Source organism: Rattus norvegicus, chromosome 10, assembly GCF_036323735.1.
Source record: "Rattus norvegicus strain BN/NHsdMcwi chromosome 10, GRCr8, whole genome shotgun sequence".
In the NCBI taxonomy this organism is placed as follows: domain Eukaryota; kingdom Metazoa; phylum Chordata; class Mammalia; order Rodentia; family Muridae; genus Rattus; species Rattus norvegicus.
In genome coordinates, this window is record NC_086028.1 from 34,987,316 (window position 1) to 35,002,134 (window position 14,819).

At 49.6% G+C, this 14,819-nt stretch overlaps 1 protein-coding gene across 7 annotated transcripts in view; it reads left to right on the forward strand.

Moving 5' to 3' along the window:
- The window catches only part of Tbc1d9b (TBC1 domain family member 9B), a 37,216-nt gene extending 26,304 nt beyond the window's left edge, over positions 1-10,912 (forward strand). For 2 of the 7 annotated variants that reach the window (NM_001394243.1, XM_008767690.4), the window contains exons 15-22: positions 677-745; positions 2,471-2,711; positions 3,072-3,137; positions 4,706-4,777; positions 5,043-5,093; positions 7,215-7,271; positions 7,676-7,782; positions 9,594-10,912. In NM_001394243.1, the coding sequence (NP_001381172.1) occupies positions 677-745; positions 2,471-2,711; positions 3,072-3,137; positions 4,706-4,777; positions 5,043-5,093; positions 7,215-7,271; positions 7,676-7,782; positions 9,594-10,304 (1,374 nt within the window). In that variant the 3' untranslated portion in view covers positions 10,305-10,912. The remainder of the gene's footprint in view (positions 1-676; positions 746-2,470; positions 2,712-3,071; positions 3,138-4,705; positions 4,778-5,042; positions 5,094-7,214; positions 7,272-7,675; positions 7,783-9,593) is intronic. The other 5 variants (XM_063269329.1, XM_063269328.1, XM_006246295.5 and 2 more) reach the window with 3 other exon arrangements.
- Positions 10,913-14,819: the final 3,907 nt, after the last annotated feature.

Below are 14,819 nucleotides of genomic sequence, written 5' to 3' on the forward strand. Positions count from 1 at the left end.
ACAGCAGGGGCTGCAGGGCTAGCCTGTGTGGATGGCTTTTCCCAGTACTCTCTCCAGCCCCACCCTTCCCTGAGTGGCCTCCTGGCCTGGTTTTGCTGTAAGCTTCATTTCTGTCCTAGACAGTGCCACTCCAGCCAGCCCATACCATATGTCCCTGCCTGAGGCCCATGTCTTTGTCTTTTCAGGAGATGGACCTTTTGCCATCCCATGCTCTGTTTAAACCCATTCTTGGTCACTGCCATTGGCCTCCCTATTCTCAACCCTCCCTTCAGGGTTACAGGGCATTTTGCTCACAAGGGAAAGACATGACCAACTCTGGCTAACTGAAGTAGAAAGTCCTGGCTGGCAAATTATAGGACCCCTTCCAGGTAGCTGGAGCTAAGAGGCCATCCATCACCCCATGTCCCTCAATGGGTCCTTCAGGAGAGAAAGAGCCCTCTGAGCTCCCACCCCAGGAAGAGTTCCAGGGAGTGGGCACTGACTGGCAGCTAGTGGTGAAGGACGCACACAGGTAACCCTCTCCTGAGTGGACCCACCCTCATGTGCTTGATGACAATAAAAGACAAGCCACACCCTTGCTACCCTTTGCCACTGTTTACAGGAGAAGTCTCCTGGAAGAAGCAACTTGGTAGAAACTCGGAGCCCTCCGCTACCAACATTTCATCTTTGCTTCTAGGTCCGGGCCATACCAGGGGACATTGGCTTCTCCATCGAAGAGCTGGAGGATCTTTACATGGTGTTTAAGGTGACAGTGAGTGCAGGGGCGGGTGGAGTCCCCACCTAGTCTGTTAAGTCTGTCCTCAAACAGCAGCTCCTAGCCAGGAAATCCCTTGTCCCCAGTTGCAATTCCTATGAATCATGTGTGGCAGAATTTAATCTTTCTTGGCAGTTAGTGACCTGTGCACATGAGCACCTCAGGAGTCACTCCTGGAGCATCCACCTTGCTTGTCGGGATAGGGTCTCAATGGCCAGGAGCTTACCTAGGAAGCTAGGCTGGCTGGCCAGTGAGCCCCCATCCCCTGCTTCTACCTCACAGCATTGTGATTCTGAAGGCACACACACCACCACACGCACCCTTGTTGTTACTGTTGTTGTTGCTGTTTTGCGTTTGGAGACAGGGTTTCTTTGTGTAGCTTTGACTGTCCTGGAACTCACTCTGAAGACAGGCTGGCCTCTAACTCACAGAGATCTGCCTGCCTCTGCCTCCCAAGTGCTGGGATCAAAGGTCTGTGCCACACTGCTTGGTGCAGCCTTTTTTTTTTTTATCTCATGGTTACATGTACTTATTTAGTGTGCACATGCACATGTGTGATCATGTGCCGTGGTGCATGTATAGAGATCAGAGGACAACTTGTGAGAGTAGGTTCTCTCCTTTTACTGTGTGTTCTCATGACATTCCATTTGGCCAAAAGCACCTTTATTCCCTGGGCTCTGTGGCCAGCTCCACACACCCAGCCTTTTCATGTTAGTTCTGGGGACCAAAGTTAGATTTTCATGTTTGCAAGGCAAGCAGTTTGCTGATTGAACCCCAATAGAGCACTCCTAAGTAGCAGGAAAAAGACAAAAACAACAAAAGTCACCTCAAGTCACACAGAAGTGGGAGGGAGCGCACCTTCTCGTTTAACTGAAAAGTTATGTAGCTTCCGGTGTGGCTGAGTCAAGGTACTAAAACTGGCCGTGACACTCCTCCATCCCTGTTAACCTCCGGGCTGCTTTTCCTGTAGGGCTGTCCTGAGCAGCTCCTCGTCAAGCTCTCAGGGACCCTGATGGAAACAGAATTTTCTTTCTAAGTAGTTTTAGCAAAAGACATAGATCAAGCTTTGGGATGACTCAGCCTAGGTGCTGTAGGGGTGGTTTGGGCTGCAATAAACCAGTGGTGGTGGATGACCCACAGCCTTGTAACCCATGTGCCAAAGGTGAGCCCGCACACAGATCTCAGGTGCAGCAAAAGGAGGAGGAAGGGTACCTGGAGTGGGGGCTGGGGGGAGTCAAAGACAAAGTTCATACTCCCTGTGTTTGGTTTGGGGTCGGTGGTGTGGGGTTGATTGGTTGACTGAGTGAGCAAGTGAGTAGCTGGGTATTTTGTTTGTTTGTTTTGTGCTGGGTTTTCTCTGCACTGCCTGGGCTTGCTTCCCACGAAACTCTGGGGGTCCAATGATCTTCCTGCCTCAATTTCTTGAGTACTGAGACTGTCAGTCTACATTGCCGGCTCCTGTGGTCTTGACCAGCTACCTTGGGTTCGGTTGCCCAGGTTCGGTTGCCCAGGTTCGGTTGGCCACACTGTCAGAACAGTCAAGTCCATGAGGCCTGTTCGGCTTCTCTGCTGTGCAGAGGATGAGGGTCCTATGAGAGCTGAGGTGTCTGACCAGAGCTCACTACCCTAAATATATGGACAGATGAGAGAAGGCACCCTGGTAATCCTAGGAGCCAGGGCCCCAAAGGCCATCTCACCAGCTGGTGTCCCCTGCAGGCCAAGCATCTGGCAAGCCAGTACTGGGGTGGTAACCGCTCAGCAGCCATCCACCGAGACCCCAGCCTGCCCTACCTGGAGCAGTACCGGATCGATGCCAGCCAGTTTCGGGAGCTCTTTGCCAGCCTGACGCCTTGGGCCTGTGGCTCTCACACGCCTGTCTTGGCAGGCCGCATGTTCCGCCTCCTGGACCAAAACAAGGACTCACTGATCAACTTCAAGGAGTTTGTGACAGGGATGAGTGAGTGTCTCACCCATCTTTCAAGCACCAGCCAGTGCAGCTGTCCCTCCTGAGGCCAGCAGAGGGCGGCTTTGAGCCCTTGCCTATGACAGACCTCAGCAGTTTCTTCTACTGTCCGTCCCTCTCCATCAGTTCGGGGCTCTGGCCCCAAAGAAGGCTAAGCTTTTCCATAGAGTCTTAGGGAGGCAGGCAACCCAGGGCTCATTTGATCTCTCCTAGAGACCTGGCTAGGGACAGCCAAGCCTCCCCAGAGTGTGGAGTCTCCATTAGAACCCACAGGAAGGGTATGGGGACATGGCCCACAGTGTGTCCCTGGAGCCTTCTTGCCAAGCATGTCCCCTCCTTGGCCTTGCTCCACAGGTGGGATGTACCATGGAGACCTCACAGAGAAGCTCAAAGCGCTCTACAAGCTGCACCTGCCCCCAGGTGAGTGACTTTAGACTTTCTGTTGTGAGCATCTCTGGTCACTGTTGTCCAGAGCTGGAGAAGTACTACTGAACTACCAACACACCATTGGATGGTTGTGGCCAAGAGAGCGAGTTAAGTGGAAGGGAGGGCCCAGTGTGGGTGAGGGTCTGGAACTGAGGACCACCCTGGTGGTCTGAGCACAGTCCCAGGATGGGGAAAGGGCGTGAGGCAAGATTCCAGTTGAGCTCCTCAGCCCATCAAGCAGGGCAACATGATCTAGAATCCGCATCAGGGCAGGAGGCTATGATGAAGGTGCCGGTGTGACACTGGGTCCTAAACTCTCTGTTCTTAAAGTGATTGTTACCCAAAAGTTCCTGTTTGTCCCGAGACAGCCTGGGACACTGCCTAGGCCCCCTCCCACCTGCGGGTCTTGTCACGTCCTCAGGGGCCCCACTTCCTTCCTCTCGGTGATGGAGGTATTGTCAGGATGGGATGTTTCCCATGGGCAGCTGGTGTGAGCCAAGTAGAGAGGCTTAATGAAGCTGGCCCACGCATGGCTCCGGCATCCTACATCTGTGGCCAGAGTTCAGGACAGCACCTAAGAAGGAGCTTCCCCTTAGAAGGAACCAGATCCAGAAAGATGACAGGGATGGCCAGGGCACCTTGCTTCCTCTGGTGGAAACACCCTAGGTTCCCAGTTATCTTGTCTAGGGCCTCCCCCTGAGCAATTCGCACACAGCATCTGCCTTCAGGATTGACCCAGAGTGAGTTTAGGGTTGTAAGGCTGTGATCACCACTCACTGCCATCCCTTTGTATCTCACTGTGTGCCGTAGTGCCCAGTTCATTAATCAGAGCTCCCCAGGGATGGTTCTCCTGGCAGAGCTGAGGGGGCTCTTGGTGCACAGCTCTCAAGTGAGGCTAGCTTGCCGCTGGTGAGAGCCACCAGGCCTGGGCTGCATCAGAGAACTGGGTCTGTGCCCACCTAAGCTACTCAGCCTGTTTCATCCAGGTACTAGGCTGCTCAGGTCCTACCACCTGTCTGTGCCTTGCCTGGTTAATCCTTCCCTGCTCCCCAAGCCCTACCACATCCCTGCCATACAGCAGGAACAGTAAGGTCTCATGGACACACAGCCCTGGGGATCTGAAACCTCAGGTCGCAGTCAGTCACTACCAACAAATGTAGTGTATGGGACAGGCTGGGATAGTGATGTAACACAGTTGCCATGCTATAAAGTAAAGTGAATCAAATGTGTGTGTGTGTGTGTGTGTGTGTGTGTATGTGTGTGTGTGTGTGTGCACTCTCCCATAGGTATGTAAAATGTCCCAAAGGGATCTGCTGAGCTGTGTTATCCACTGTGTGTGGGAGGATAGCTGAGTTCGCCAGGCCCCTGGGCATGGATTATTTTCCTAGCCAGCACATGTGCTACATTCCCAGAACAGTTACCAACTCTACTAGAATTGTCAGGTGTTACAGTGAAATGTGTTCAGCCTGGTGGGACATGATCAGGGGAGGGTGGCCTTTTCTTCTTTGACTAGAAATCAAAATCTTCCCCTGTCCTCAACTCTTGCATCTCTCGGAACACAGCTCTGATCCCAGAGGAAGCGGAGTCAGCCCTGGAGGCCGCCCATTATTTCCCAGAGGATAGCTCCTCAGAAGGTGAGCCACAACTAAGACACCCGGCACCGCCAGCCATGGCTCTGCAGTTCTGTCTTTCCATGGGGCCTATGTAAGAAGCCAGCAGTCCCACTGTGGGCTCCCGGAGCATGCCACCCTGGGGTGCTCCCTGGGAGGGCCCTACAACACTTCCTGGGCCAAGTTGGCCCCTGTAGACGTTCTCAACTGTTGTTTCTCTTGCATCTCTGTCTCCCTGGACGTGGGCTTCTCCCTCTGCCCTCTACACATCCTCTGCTGTCCCTTCCAGCATCTCCTCTGGCCTCAGATCTGGATCTTTTCCTGCCTTGGGAGGCTCAAGGTCAGTCCCTGGAGGGCAGGGGTGACCCTTTTGCCTCTGGGCTTCATCTTCCTTTACTCTGAAGCCTAGAAGCTTTCATACCTCAGGGACTCCTTGGCACTTCATCCTGTGGGGATAAATTCTGAGAGCAACCAAGGACCAAGCTGCTTCTGGTGGGGGAAGTAGGTGGTTAATGATGAGAATGCGTGCATAGCGCACTGGACAAGGAGCAAGCCCAGGGCATCATCTCTGCACCCACATGCTGCACTCTCAGGTTTGTAGGGAAGGAGTGCACAATGCTGTCCTTGTGACTGTGAGATAGGTACGGGATGAAGGAGTGGAGGAGTGGAAGATGACCCCTTGGGAAACATCTTTATCACAGAGTGCCTGTCAGGACTCAGCCTCGGCTGCATGTAAAGCTCATGGGGACTGTCTGACAGGAGAAGGGCCCTCCCAGGCCTGGGACTTGGCAGTTGAGCTGGTCATGCGTAATGCAAAACAACTGACCGTAAGAGCTGGGAGAGCAGCTCGGGGTCTGAGCACTTGGTTTGCATGTGAGATCCTGGGTTCCGTCCTGCGGTGCTGGGAATGGAACCAGGGGGATAGTGGTGCATGCATGCCCTAATCCCAATACTCTGGAGGCCAAGGTGCCAAGAGAGACTTGAGCTCAAGGTCAGCCTAGCTACAAGGTGGTTTTTTTTTTTTTTTAATTGTCTGGAAAGAAGGCTCTGTGGGTAAAGGCAGACACTGTCACACCTCATGGCCAGAATTTGATCTCCAGTATCCGCATGGCAGAAGGAGAGCCAACCCTCACAATTACCTTGTGGCCTCCACACTTCATGGCCTGTGCACCCGTATGCACACACACAATGAATCTTAAGCCAGTGTGTAAAACCTCACACCTTTAGTCCAAGCATTAAGGAGGCAGAGGCAGGTGGGTCTTGTGAGTTGAAGACCAGCCTGGTCTACAGAGAGTTCCAGGCCAGCTAGAACTACATACTGAGATACTGTCTCAAAAGACAAAACAATAACAACAAAAGAATTAATCGATTTAATTAACTTTAACAGTAAGCCCTGGGGATGTCACTTGGTGGTAGAACTCTTGTCTAGGTTAGATAGTTCTGTCCCAAGTAATAAAGAAAAAGAAACCCACCAATCACCACCAACAAGAAACAACAAATCATTCTCCCAGGTGGGTGACACATCAGAAAGTGACACCGAAGGGACAATAAACAGGGTACCAAGTCACCACTGTCTGTAGACACAGACCTGTCCTCGGGCCCACAGAGCCCTGAGGCTTTGAACAGGGTTCCTGTTCCACACTAGAACCTGAACTGGAGATGCCTGTCCTTCATGAGGACCGTCCAGAGCTGGGTCTGCCTGATGTCATCGCTGGAGGTGCCCAGCAGCCGCACTGCCTCAGAACCACTGGCTTTTGGAGAGGTTCAGGTTCACAGTCACACACGCACAGCACGGTGTGCCAACTTCAGCAGTAGTGCTTTCTGAAGGAATGGGCTAAGAGGTCAGCAGAGGACTCAGCAGGAAAGGGTACTTGCTGCCAACCAGTCCCTAGGACCATGGTGGAAAGAAAGACCCCGTTCCCACAGTCATCCTCTGACTTCCATGTGTGTACTGTGGCATGTATACTCACACACAAAGAACTCATCAATTAATGTAGAGAGCAAACAAAACATGGGAGGCCGAACACAGGGTCCTATACGAAAACTCCCTCTGCCAGAGTGAGCCTCAGAAAGGAGGGATCACTCCCTTAAGTCTGACCTTTCTGTGCAGCAGGACTCATTGATTGTCATGTTTGCTCCACAATGTGTGTCATCTTCAGGGGGAAGCAGCGTTGAGTCTTGTTTTCTTTTGAAAATGAGAAAGTACCCCTTCGTGTGTGGTGCTGGGGATGGAGCCCAGGGCCTACAACTTGTTCACCATGGATCTACCACTGAGTTAATTGTAGCCAAGTGAAGACATGACCAGTTCTCCCTTGCCACAGTGTTATAGAGCTGGGACCAGCCAAGCAGGAGGGCAGCATGGGGCTTAGGGGCAGGTTCTGCAGAAACACAGGTGTGGCCTGTAAGGACTCATGATTTGGAGTCAAAAGAATGTTCTCTGCTTTTCTCTGGTGTGTGGAAGCAGGACTGCAGGAGCAGCAGGAAGGAAGAGGAAGTGAGGACATCCAGGAAAGGAGAGGTATGAGCCATTCCTATTGGCCGTCCCAGCCAGTGCGACCTCGTGCCCTTGCTCGTTACTGTCCCAGTCACTGGAACAGCACATGTGTGCTCTGACAGGGGTTGGCACCTCAGTGCATAGCCTGGCTAGTCTGCTGCCCGCAGAGTGTGCAACCAGGGCTCCATCCTCACAGCAGCCTCTCTCCAGTCTCGGAGAAGACAGGTTTGGGCTTTTCATCAGCGTAGGCCCAGCCTACTTCCACTAACATGGAGAAACCGATGAGACTTTGGGGATGATTCTAACCACTCCCTAAATGCCAGACCATTTTGTAAAAGTACCCAAGTAACCTCAGCCACCCTGCCATCAGCCACAGCCCACTTTCTCTCGTTTGTCAGGTGGAGATTAATCTTTCTTTCATCTTGCAGAGGAGAAGGAGACCAGCCCCCCTGACTACCGACACTACCTTCGAATATGGGCTAAGGAGAAAGAGGCTCAGAAGGAAACCATCAAGGACCTTCCCAAGATGAACCAGGTAGACCCGATCAGGATCCGTGCACATGCTGCTATAGGATCCGGCCCATGTCTGGGTCTAGATAGCTTCGTGCTACTCACGCTCCAGCAGCTTTCTTTGGGTGGGAATTTTCTTCCCCCTCTCCAGAGCCTCTTAGTCTTGAATGACCATTAGTGATGATTCCAGAACGTAGACAGGACGGTGCTTCCAGGTAACTACCTGCTTGGCTTGAGTCAGCATCCATAAAGCACAGAAGCACTGGGGAAGGTTAATCTCCAGTAGCCAGAGATACTCACAACCTTTGAGAAGAGTACATTCGCAGCACTCCAGCTCCTCCTGGGCCCCACGCAGCCACCATGTTCTCACAAACACCCAACCAACTCTCAAATGGTGCCTTACCCTAGCTGTGCCCAGAGAAGGCCCTGGATCCCAAGTACTTTTCCACATAGGCATTAAGAGTGGGCCCAGGGAACAGGACTTTATCTTGGGCTCCCCAAACCTACACCCAACTGACCCAGCATGTGCTTATCTTAACATCACCCTCTGGAGCCCCAGGGGAACAGGCAAAGTTACTTCTGTTACTGTTATTTAAAAAACTGGGCGGGGAGATGGCTAAGGGTAAAGGTACTTGCAGTACAAGCCAGGTGACTCGAGCACGAACGCTGGAACCTGTATGTTGTTCTCAGGGTTTCATTGCTATGAAGAGACACCATGACCCAGGCATCTCTTATAAAGGGAAACATTTAATTGGAACTGGCCTACAGTTTCAGAGGTTCAATACATCATTATAGTGGGGATCACAGGAGTATCGAGGCAGAGATGGTGCTGGGGGAGCCAAGAGTTCTACATCTTGATCTGAAGGATGCAGAAGAGGACTCTGAAATTTCACACTGGGCAGAAGTTGAGCATAGAGACCAACCCTCTCAGTGATACTCTTCTCCCAACAAGGCCACACTTCCTAATAGTATGACTTCTTGTGGGCCAAGCATTCAAACACCTGACTCTACACACACCTTTAATCCAAGCACTCAGGAGACAGAGGAAGGGCGGATCTCTGTGAGTTCCAGGCCAGCCCAGTCTACCTAGTGTTAAAACAGCCAGGGATATGTGAGAGACCCTTTCTCAAAAACCATAACTAAATAAGACAAAAAATGACAGCATTCCCAGTACCTAGAACATCATGGACTAGCTAGTCAAAAAAAGCAAGAGACCACCCAAAAACAAATTGCTAAGGCAGTCATTGACTTCCAAAAGTTATCCTTTGACCTCCACATGTGTGTGTGCCTTGTACACACACTTTGTCTATCTCTCATGTACACACACGCACACAAACACACACACGTGCATGTGCACACACACATGCACTCACACTCTTTTTCTTGCTCTTATAAAAAGCCAAAGGTAGTAGGTGTGAGGGCCCCATCTTTATTCCCAACACCTGGAAGGGAACGGCAGGTGGATTTCCGTAGGTTCAGAAGTCAGCCTGGTCCACATAGGGAGTTCCAGGCCAGCCAGGCATACATAATGGCATCCTGTCTCCAGAAATAGATATGTAGGTAGATGAATGGGTGGGTAGGTGGGTGGGAAGGTAGATAGATAAATAGAGCAGCCAGCAAGAAAGACTTTCAAAGGACTGTGTGACATTGGACTTATAGTCCCCTTCCAAAACCTCAGTTTCCTAGCATGGAAATGATATGGCACAGGTTTGTGGCATCAAAATCCCAACACCACTTAGAATGGCCTGTATCTTCCATTGGCTATAGGAGAGCATACCTCTAACCACCTCCGTGGTTTTTTTGTTTTGTTTTTTTTTTTCTTGCTTTTTCCCTAAGGAGCAATTCATTGAGCTGTGTAAAACACTTTACAACATGTTTAGCGAAGACCCTTTGGAACAGGACTTGTACCATGCCATCGCCACTGTGGCCAGCCTTCTCCTCCGCATTGGTGAGGTGGGGAAGAAGTTTTCGGCCCTGACCACCAAGAAGCCCAGGGATGGTGCCCACAGTGGGGATCACAACAGTGCCACAGAAGAGGATGAGCCACCCATATCCAAACTCCATCAGGACCCAGCACGGGAATGCCAGCCACCAGCTGCAGGGGATCCGCAGGCCAAAGCCAGTGGCGACATGCATCTTGGGAAAGCATTGCAGGACAGTCACGTGATAGTGGAGGGAGGCAGCGGCGAGGGGCAGGGCTCTCCTTCCCTGCTTTTGTCTGATGATGAAACCAAAGATGACATGTCCATGTCCTCCTACTCAGTAGTCAGCACGGGGTCCCTGCCGTGCGAGGACCTCACAGAAGACACAGTGCTGGTGGGAGGAGAAGCCTGCAGCCCCACTGCCACCTCACGGATGGGAGGCACCGTGGACATGGATTGGTGCATTTCCTTCGAGCAGATCCTGGCCTCCATCCTGACAGAGTCTGTGCTAGTGAACTTCTTTGAGAAGAGGGTAGACATTGGACTCAAGATCAAAGACCAGAAGAAAGTCGAAAGGCAGTTCAGCACCTCCAGTGACCATGAGCCCCCTGGGGTCTTGGGCTGAGCTGTGAAATGGAAGTTGGTCTCTGTCTCCTTCCTTTATCCCTTGCTGTGTTCTCCTCACAGATACACCTGTTCTTGAAGCAGGGTGTCACAGAAGCAAATGTCAGGTCAATGCAGACCCAGTTGCCTTACAGGGATTCCCTAGGCCAGGGCAACCTCTTCCTCCCTGCACTTGGTTACCTGGAGGACCTGCCTCCTGTACCCATAGCATTAGAGCCTTTTGGGTCTGCCCCTGCCTGCTTCTTGCTCCTGCACTCTGTGCTGTGCACACACTACATCAGTTGCTCTATCTATGGAAAGACCTACAGCCATGTGGCCTGGCCACCAGTTGTCATTTTGCCATGTGCTTGGGCTCCAAAGGATGCAACCTTCTAGACACCCTCTGAAGTTCTTCAGCCTGAATCTAAGTCTTAGGACTGAGGAAGCAGGAGAATGTCTGTTGCATGGGTAGGAGCACCGCACTCCTAACTTATGAGGTCTCCATTCCTCTGCATCATTAACTTTAAAAGCACATCCCTCAGGTCCTCCTCTCTTCCCTTGCCCTCATTTTAGTTGGCTAAAAACCACACTGTGCTCAATGCCTTAATAAATCCCTGAAAGAAAGAAAAAGCACACTGTGTGCAGTGCTTTTGTGTGGCCCTACCACTGCTTCAGTTTTCTTCCCAAATCGGATGTGTGGCCCAGAAAACATGGGAGTTCAGGACACTTGGCTGCACATAGTAGGCAGGGGAATTGCTAGACTTTCCATGGTACATGGTAATTGGCCAGAAGTCTTAGGCTTAGTGTCAATTGTGTGTCCTCAGGCCTGAGCCATACCAAGTTGTCCTTTGATTTGAGAAGCAGACACACATGGCCAGAGCAGGACTCAGCCATGGGTACCCCTGGCTGTTTAGCAGGAGCAGAAGTGCATCGTAAGTATCCATTTGCCTAGGAGCTGCTTTTGCTTCTACTATCAAATGGATCCTGGGACTCTTTATAACGCCAAGTGAGGTGGCACATCTGTAATCTTGTTCTTGAGGATGAAGCAAGACAATTGTTTGAGGCCAGCCTAGGCTACATGTTGAGATTCTGTCTCAAAAAGCCAAGATAAATGACATTAGGTATTATTTAAAAAAATAAAATTTGCTGATTCCCAGCACCCATGTAAAAGCTGGGCATAGCCATGCCCACCTGTACCCCGGTGCTGGTGATCAGAGATGGACAGCTGTCTTAGTTAGGGTTTTATTGCTGTGAACAGACACCATGATCAATGCAAGTTTTTTTCTTTTTCTTTTTTTTTTTTTTCCAGAGCTGGGGACCGAACCCAGGGCCTTGCGCTCGCTAGGCAAGCGCTCTACCACTGAGCTAAATCCCCAACCCCCTCAATGCAAGTTTTTTTTTTTTTTTTTTTTTTTTTGGTTCTTTTTTTCGGAGCTGGGGACCGAACCCAGGGCCTTGCGCTTCCTAGGTAAGCGCTCTACCACTGAGCTAAATCCCCAGCCTCAATGCAAGTTTTTTAAAGGACAACATTTAATTGGGGCTGCCTTACAGGTTCAGAAGTTCAGTCCATTACCATCAAGGCGGGAGCATGGCAGCATCCAGGCAGGCATGGTGCAGGAGGAGCTGAGTTCTACATCTTCATCTGAAGGAAGCCAGGAACCAACTAGCATCCTCAGGCTGCTAGGAGGAGGGGCTCCAAGCCCACTCCACGGTGACACACTTCCTCCATGGCCACACCTTCTAATAGTACCACTCCCTGGGCCAAGCATAGGCAAACCATCACAGCGGCCTAACAATAACCAGCCTCAGGTTCAGTGAGAGACTCTGCCTCAAGGGAATAACGTAGAGTGGTGAAACAGACATGCTGGCCTCTACCCACACCACCATACACATACTAAATAAAATTTTTAAAAAATATTTTGTTTGTTTAAAGTACAAAACAGTGATTTCTAGGAAACTTGCCGAGTTACCATCTCAACACAATTCTGGATCATCTCCATCTGCCCAGGGGACCCCTTAGATCCATTTACAGGAAATTCTTGCTCCCATCCCCAGTGCCACCACTAATCTATTGTTTTTAAAACAACATCCCAAACGTTTGATTTTACCAAATGAAGACTTGGGAGCCAGACACAGGTGGTGAAAGCCCGCCAGCTCAAAAAAGGAAGAAAGAGCATGCAGCTGACCTTCCTCAAACCATATCCCAGAAGGAAAAAACAAACAAAAACAAAAAAACAAAACAAAAAACAAAACAAAAAAAAAACAACAAAAAAACATTCTTTCTCCACAGTCTTAAAAACCTTTCCAACTGAATGCCCCTCCTTTCAATTTCCTATGTGTCTCTCTCTCTCCTTCCTCCTGACTTCCTCTCACTCTCTCTGGTTTTTTTCCTAAGTTCACTCACCATCAACTGCTTGTTTTGTTCAGCCTCTTTACGTACGCTTGACTTTGTTCAGTCTTATTTGATAACAGAAAACTCCTCATGGATTGAAGGTGTGTGCAAGGGCTGAACCACACCAGCACTAGGAACAGATTTTTTTCCAGTACACAATCTCATAGTATGATCGACTATCCCGCAACACTCTTGGATTAACGCTGCGAACTAGGGCTAAGCCACACTACAACTAGAGACAGGTTTTTCCAGGCTACACGCTAAGGCTTCACAGTGTGATCTACTATCCTGCAACACCAACCTAGTAAAATCTGTGGTTTTTAAAATACCAATTAAGCCAGGTGGTGGTGAGCATGTTCAGGTGTCAGAATTAGGGAGATCTCTGTGGGTTTGAGGCCAGCCTGGTCTACAGAGGGAATTCCAGATTGGCCAGGGCTACACAGAGGGAACAAAAAGAAAAAGGAAAAAGAGGCAGGCCTGTGGGTATGCTTTAATCTCAGGGGTCAGGAGGCAGAGACAGGACTCTTGTGACTTAACCACTAAGCTCTAGAATGACTTTGTTTATTTTTGAAATATTTACTTATGAGTGTTTGCCTAGCACCCATGAAGGCCAGAAAAGTATATCAGATCACCTAGAACTGGAATTACAGATGTTTGTGAGCTGCCATGGGGGTGCTGGGAGCTGAATGCAGGTCTCTGCAGGAGCAGTTAAGTTTAAAGCCAGTTAGCAACAGCTACACAGTAAGATCCTGTCTCTAAAAGAAATGTCTCTAATTTATACATCTGTGTAAGTGTATTCCATATGTGGGGTGCCCAAGGGCCAGAAAAGGGTGTCAGATTCCCTGGAGCTGAAGCCATGGGTGTTTTGAAAGGGCCGGACATGGGTGCTAGAAAGCCAATCCCAGTCCTTTGCAAGAGCAGCAGCAAGTACTCTTTTTTTTTTTTTCATTCTTTTTTTTTTTTTTTTTTTTTGGTTCTTTTTTTCGGAGCTGGGGACCGAACCTAGGGCCTTGTGCTTCCTAGGTAAGCACTCTACCACTGAGCTAAATATAGGTACATTGTAGCTGTCTTCAGACACACCAGAAGAGGGCATCAGCTCTCATTACAGATGGTTGTGAGCCACCGTGTGGTTGCTGGGAATTGAACTCAGGACCTCTGGAAGAGCAGTCAGTGCTCTTAACCACTGAGCCATCTCTCCAACCCAGCAGCAAGTACTCTTAACTGCTAAGCTATCTCTCCAACCCTAGAATGATTTGATATAGTTTTGTTGTTGTTTTTGTTTGGTTTCTTTTGGCTTTATCAAGACAGGGTCTCTGTGCAGCCTTGGCTGTCTCAAACTCAGAGATCGACCTGCCTCAGCTTCCCAAGTGCTGGGATTAAAGGTGTGCCCCACCACATTCCACTGATTTGATATAGCAGAAAACAAAAATATATAAAGGGGGAATTCCACATTATGAAATCCCTCCCCACAAAACAAAACAAAAATCAGTTTCTAAGTGGGTCAGAATGGCGATTTAGCGATTAGTCACGTTCCGTTCAGTTCAGGAATAGGCATCCGAATTAAAGAGAAAGTCCAGCTTCACAATGACTGCCTCAAAAACATGACACACGGAGGAAATATTTGGAATATAAAAATGGTTATTTCTACTTCAATACTCATTGAGTTCACACATCCACCACAAAAAAGGAAATATATATAACTGGGTTGAAACTAGGGGAAATAGCTCTACATCCTTTCACAAACTCACATCCTGTCAACAACATTCCATCCTGCATCATCGCCTAAAATTACTCTTAGTCTCCTTTCTGAAGTTAGATTATATTCAACAATTACACCTGTTTTACACATATTATAGGCACATATATTGATGTATGCAGGAGAACATGAAGGGTTCTGTCTTTTGTGAAGTTGGGTCACCTCACTTAATCTTACACTTTCCGGATCCATCCATTTTTCTACAATGTTGATTGTCTAATATCTATCCCAGACTGGCCTCAGACTCTGGAGGGGAAGAGGACCTTTAACTTGTCATTTTCCTGCCGCCGCCTTGTAAGGGCTGAGATTACAGTCAAACGACAGCTTTAATTCAAAACCAAACCAAACCAAGATAGTTTCTAATGTCTGGCATGCATAGATGTCCTGGC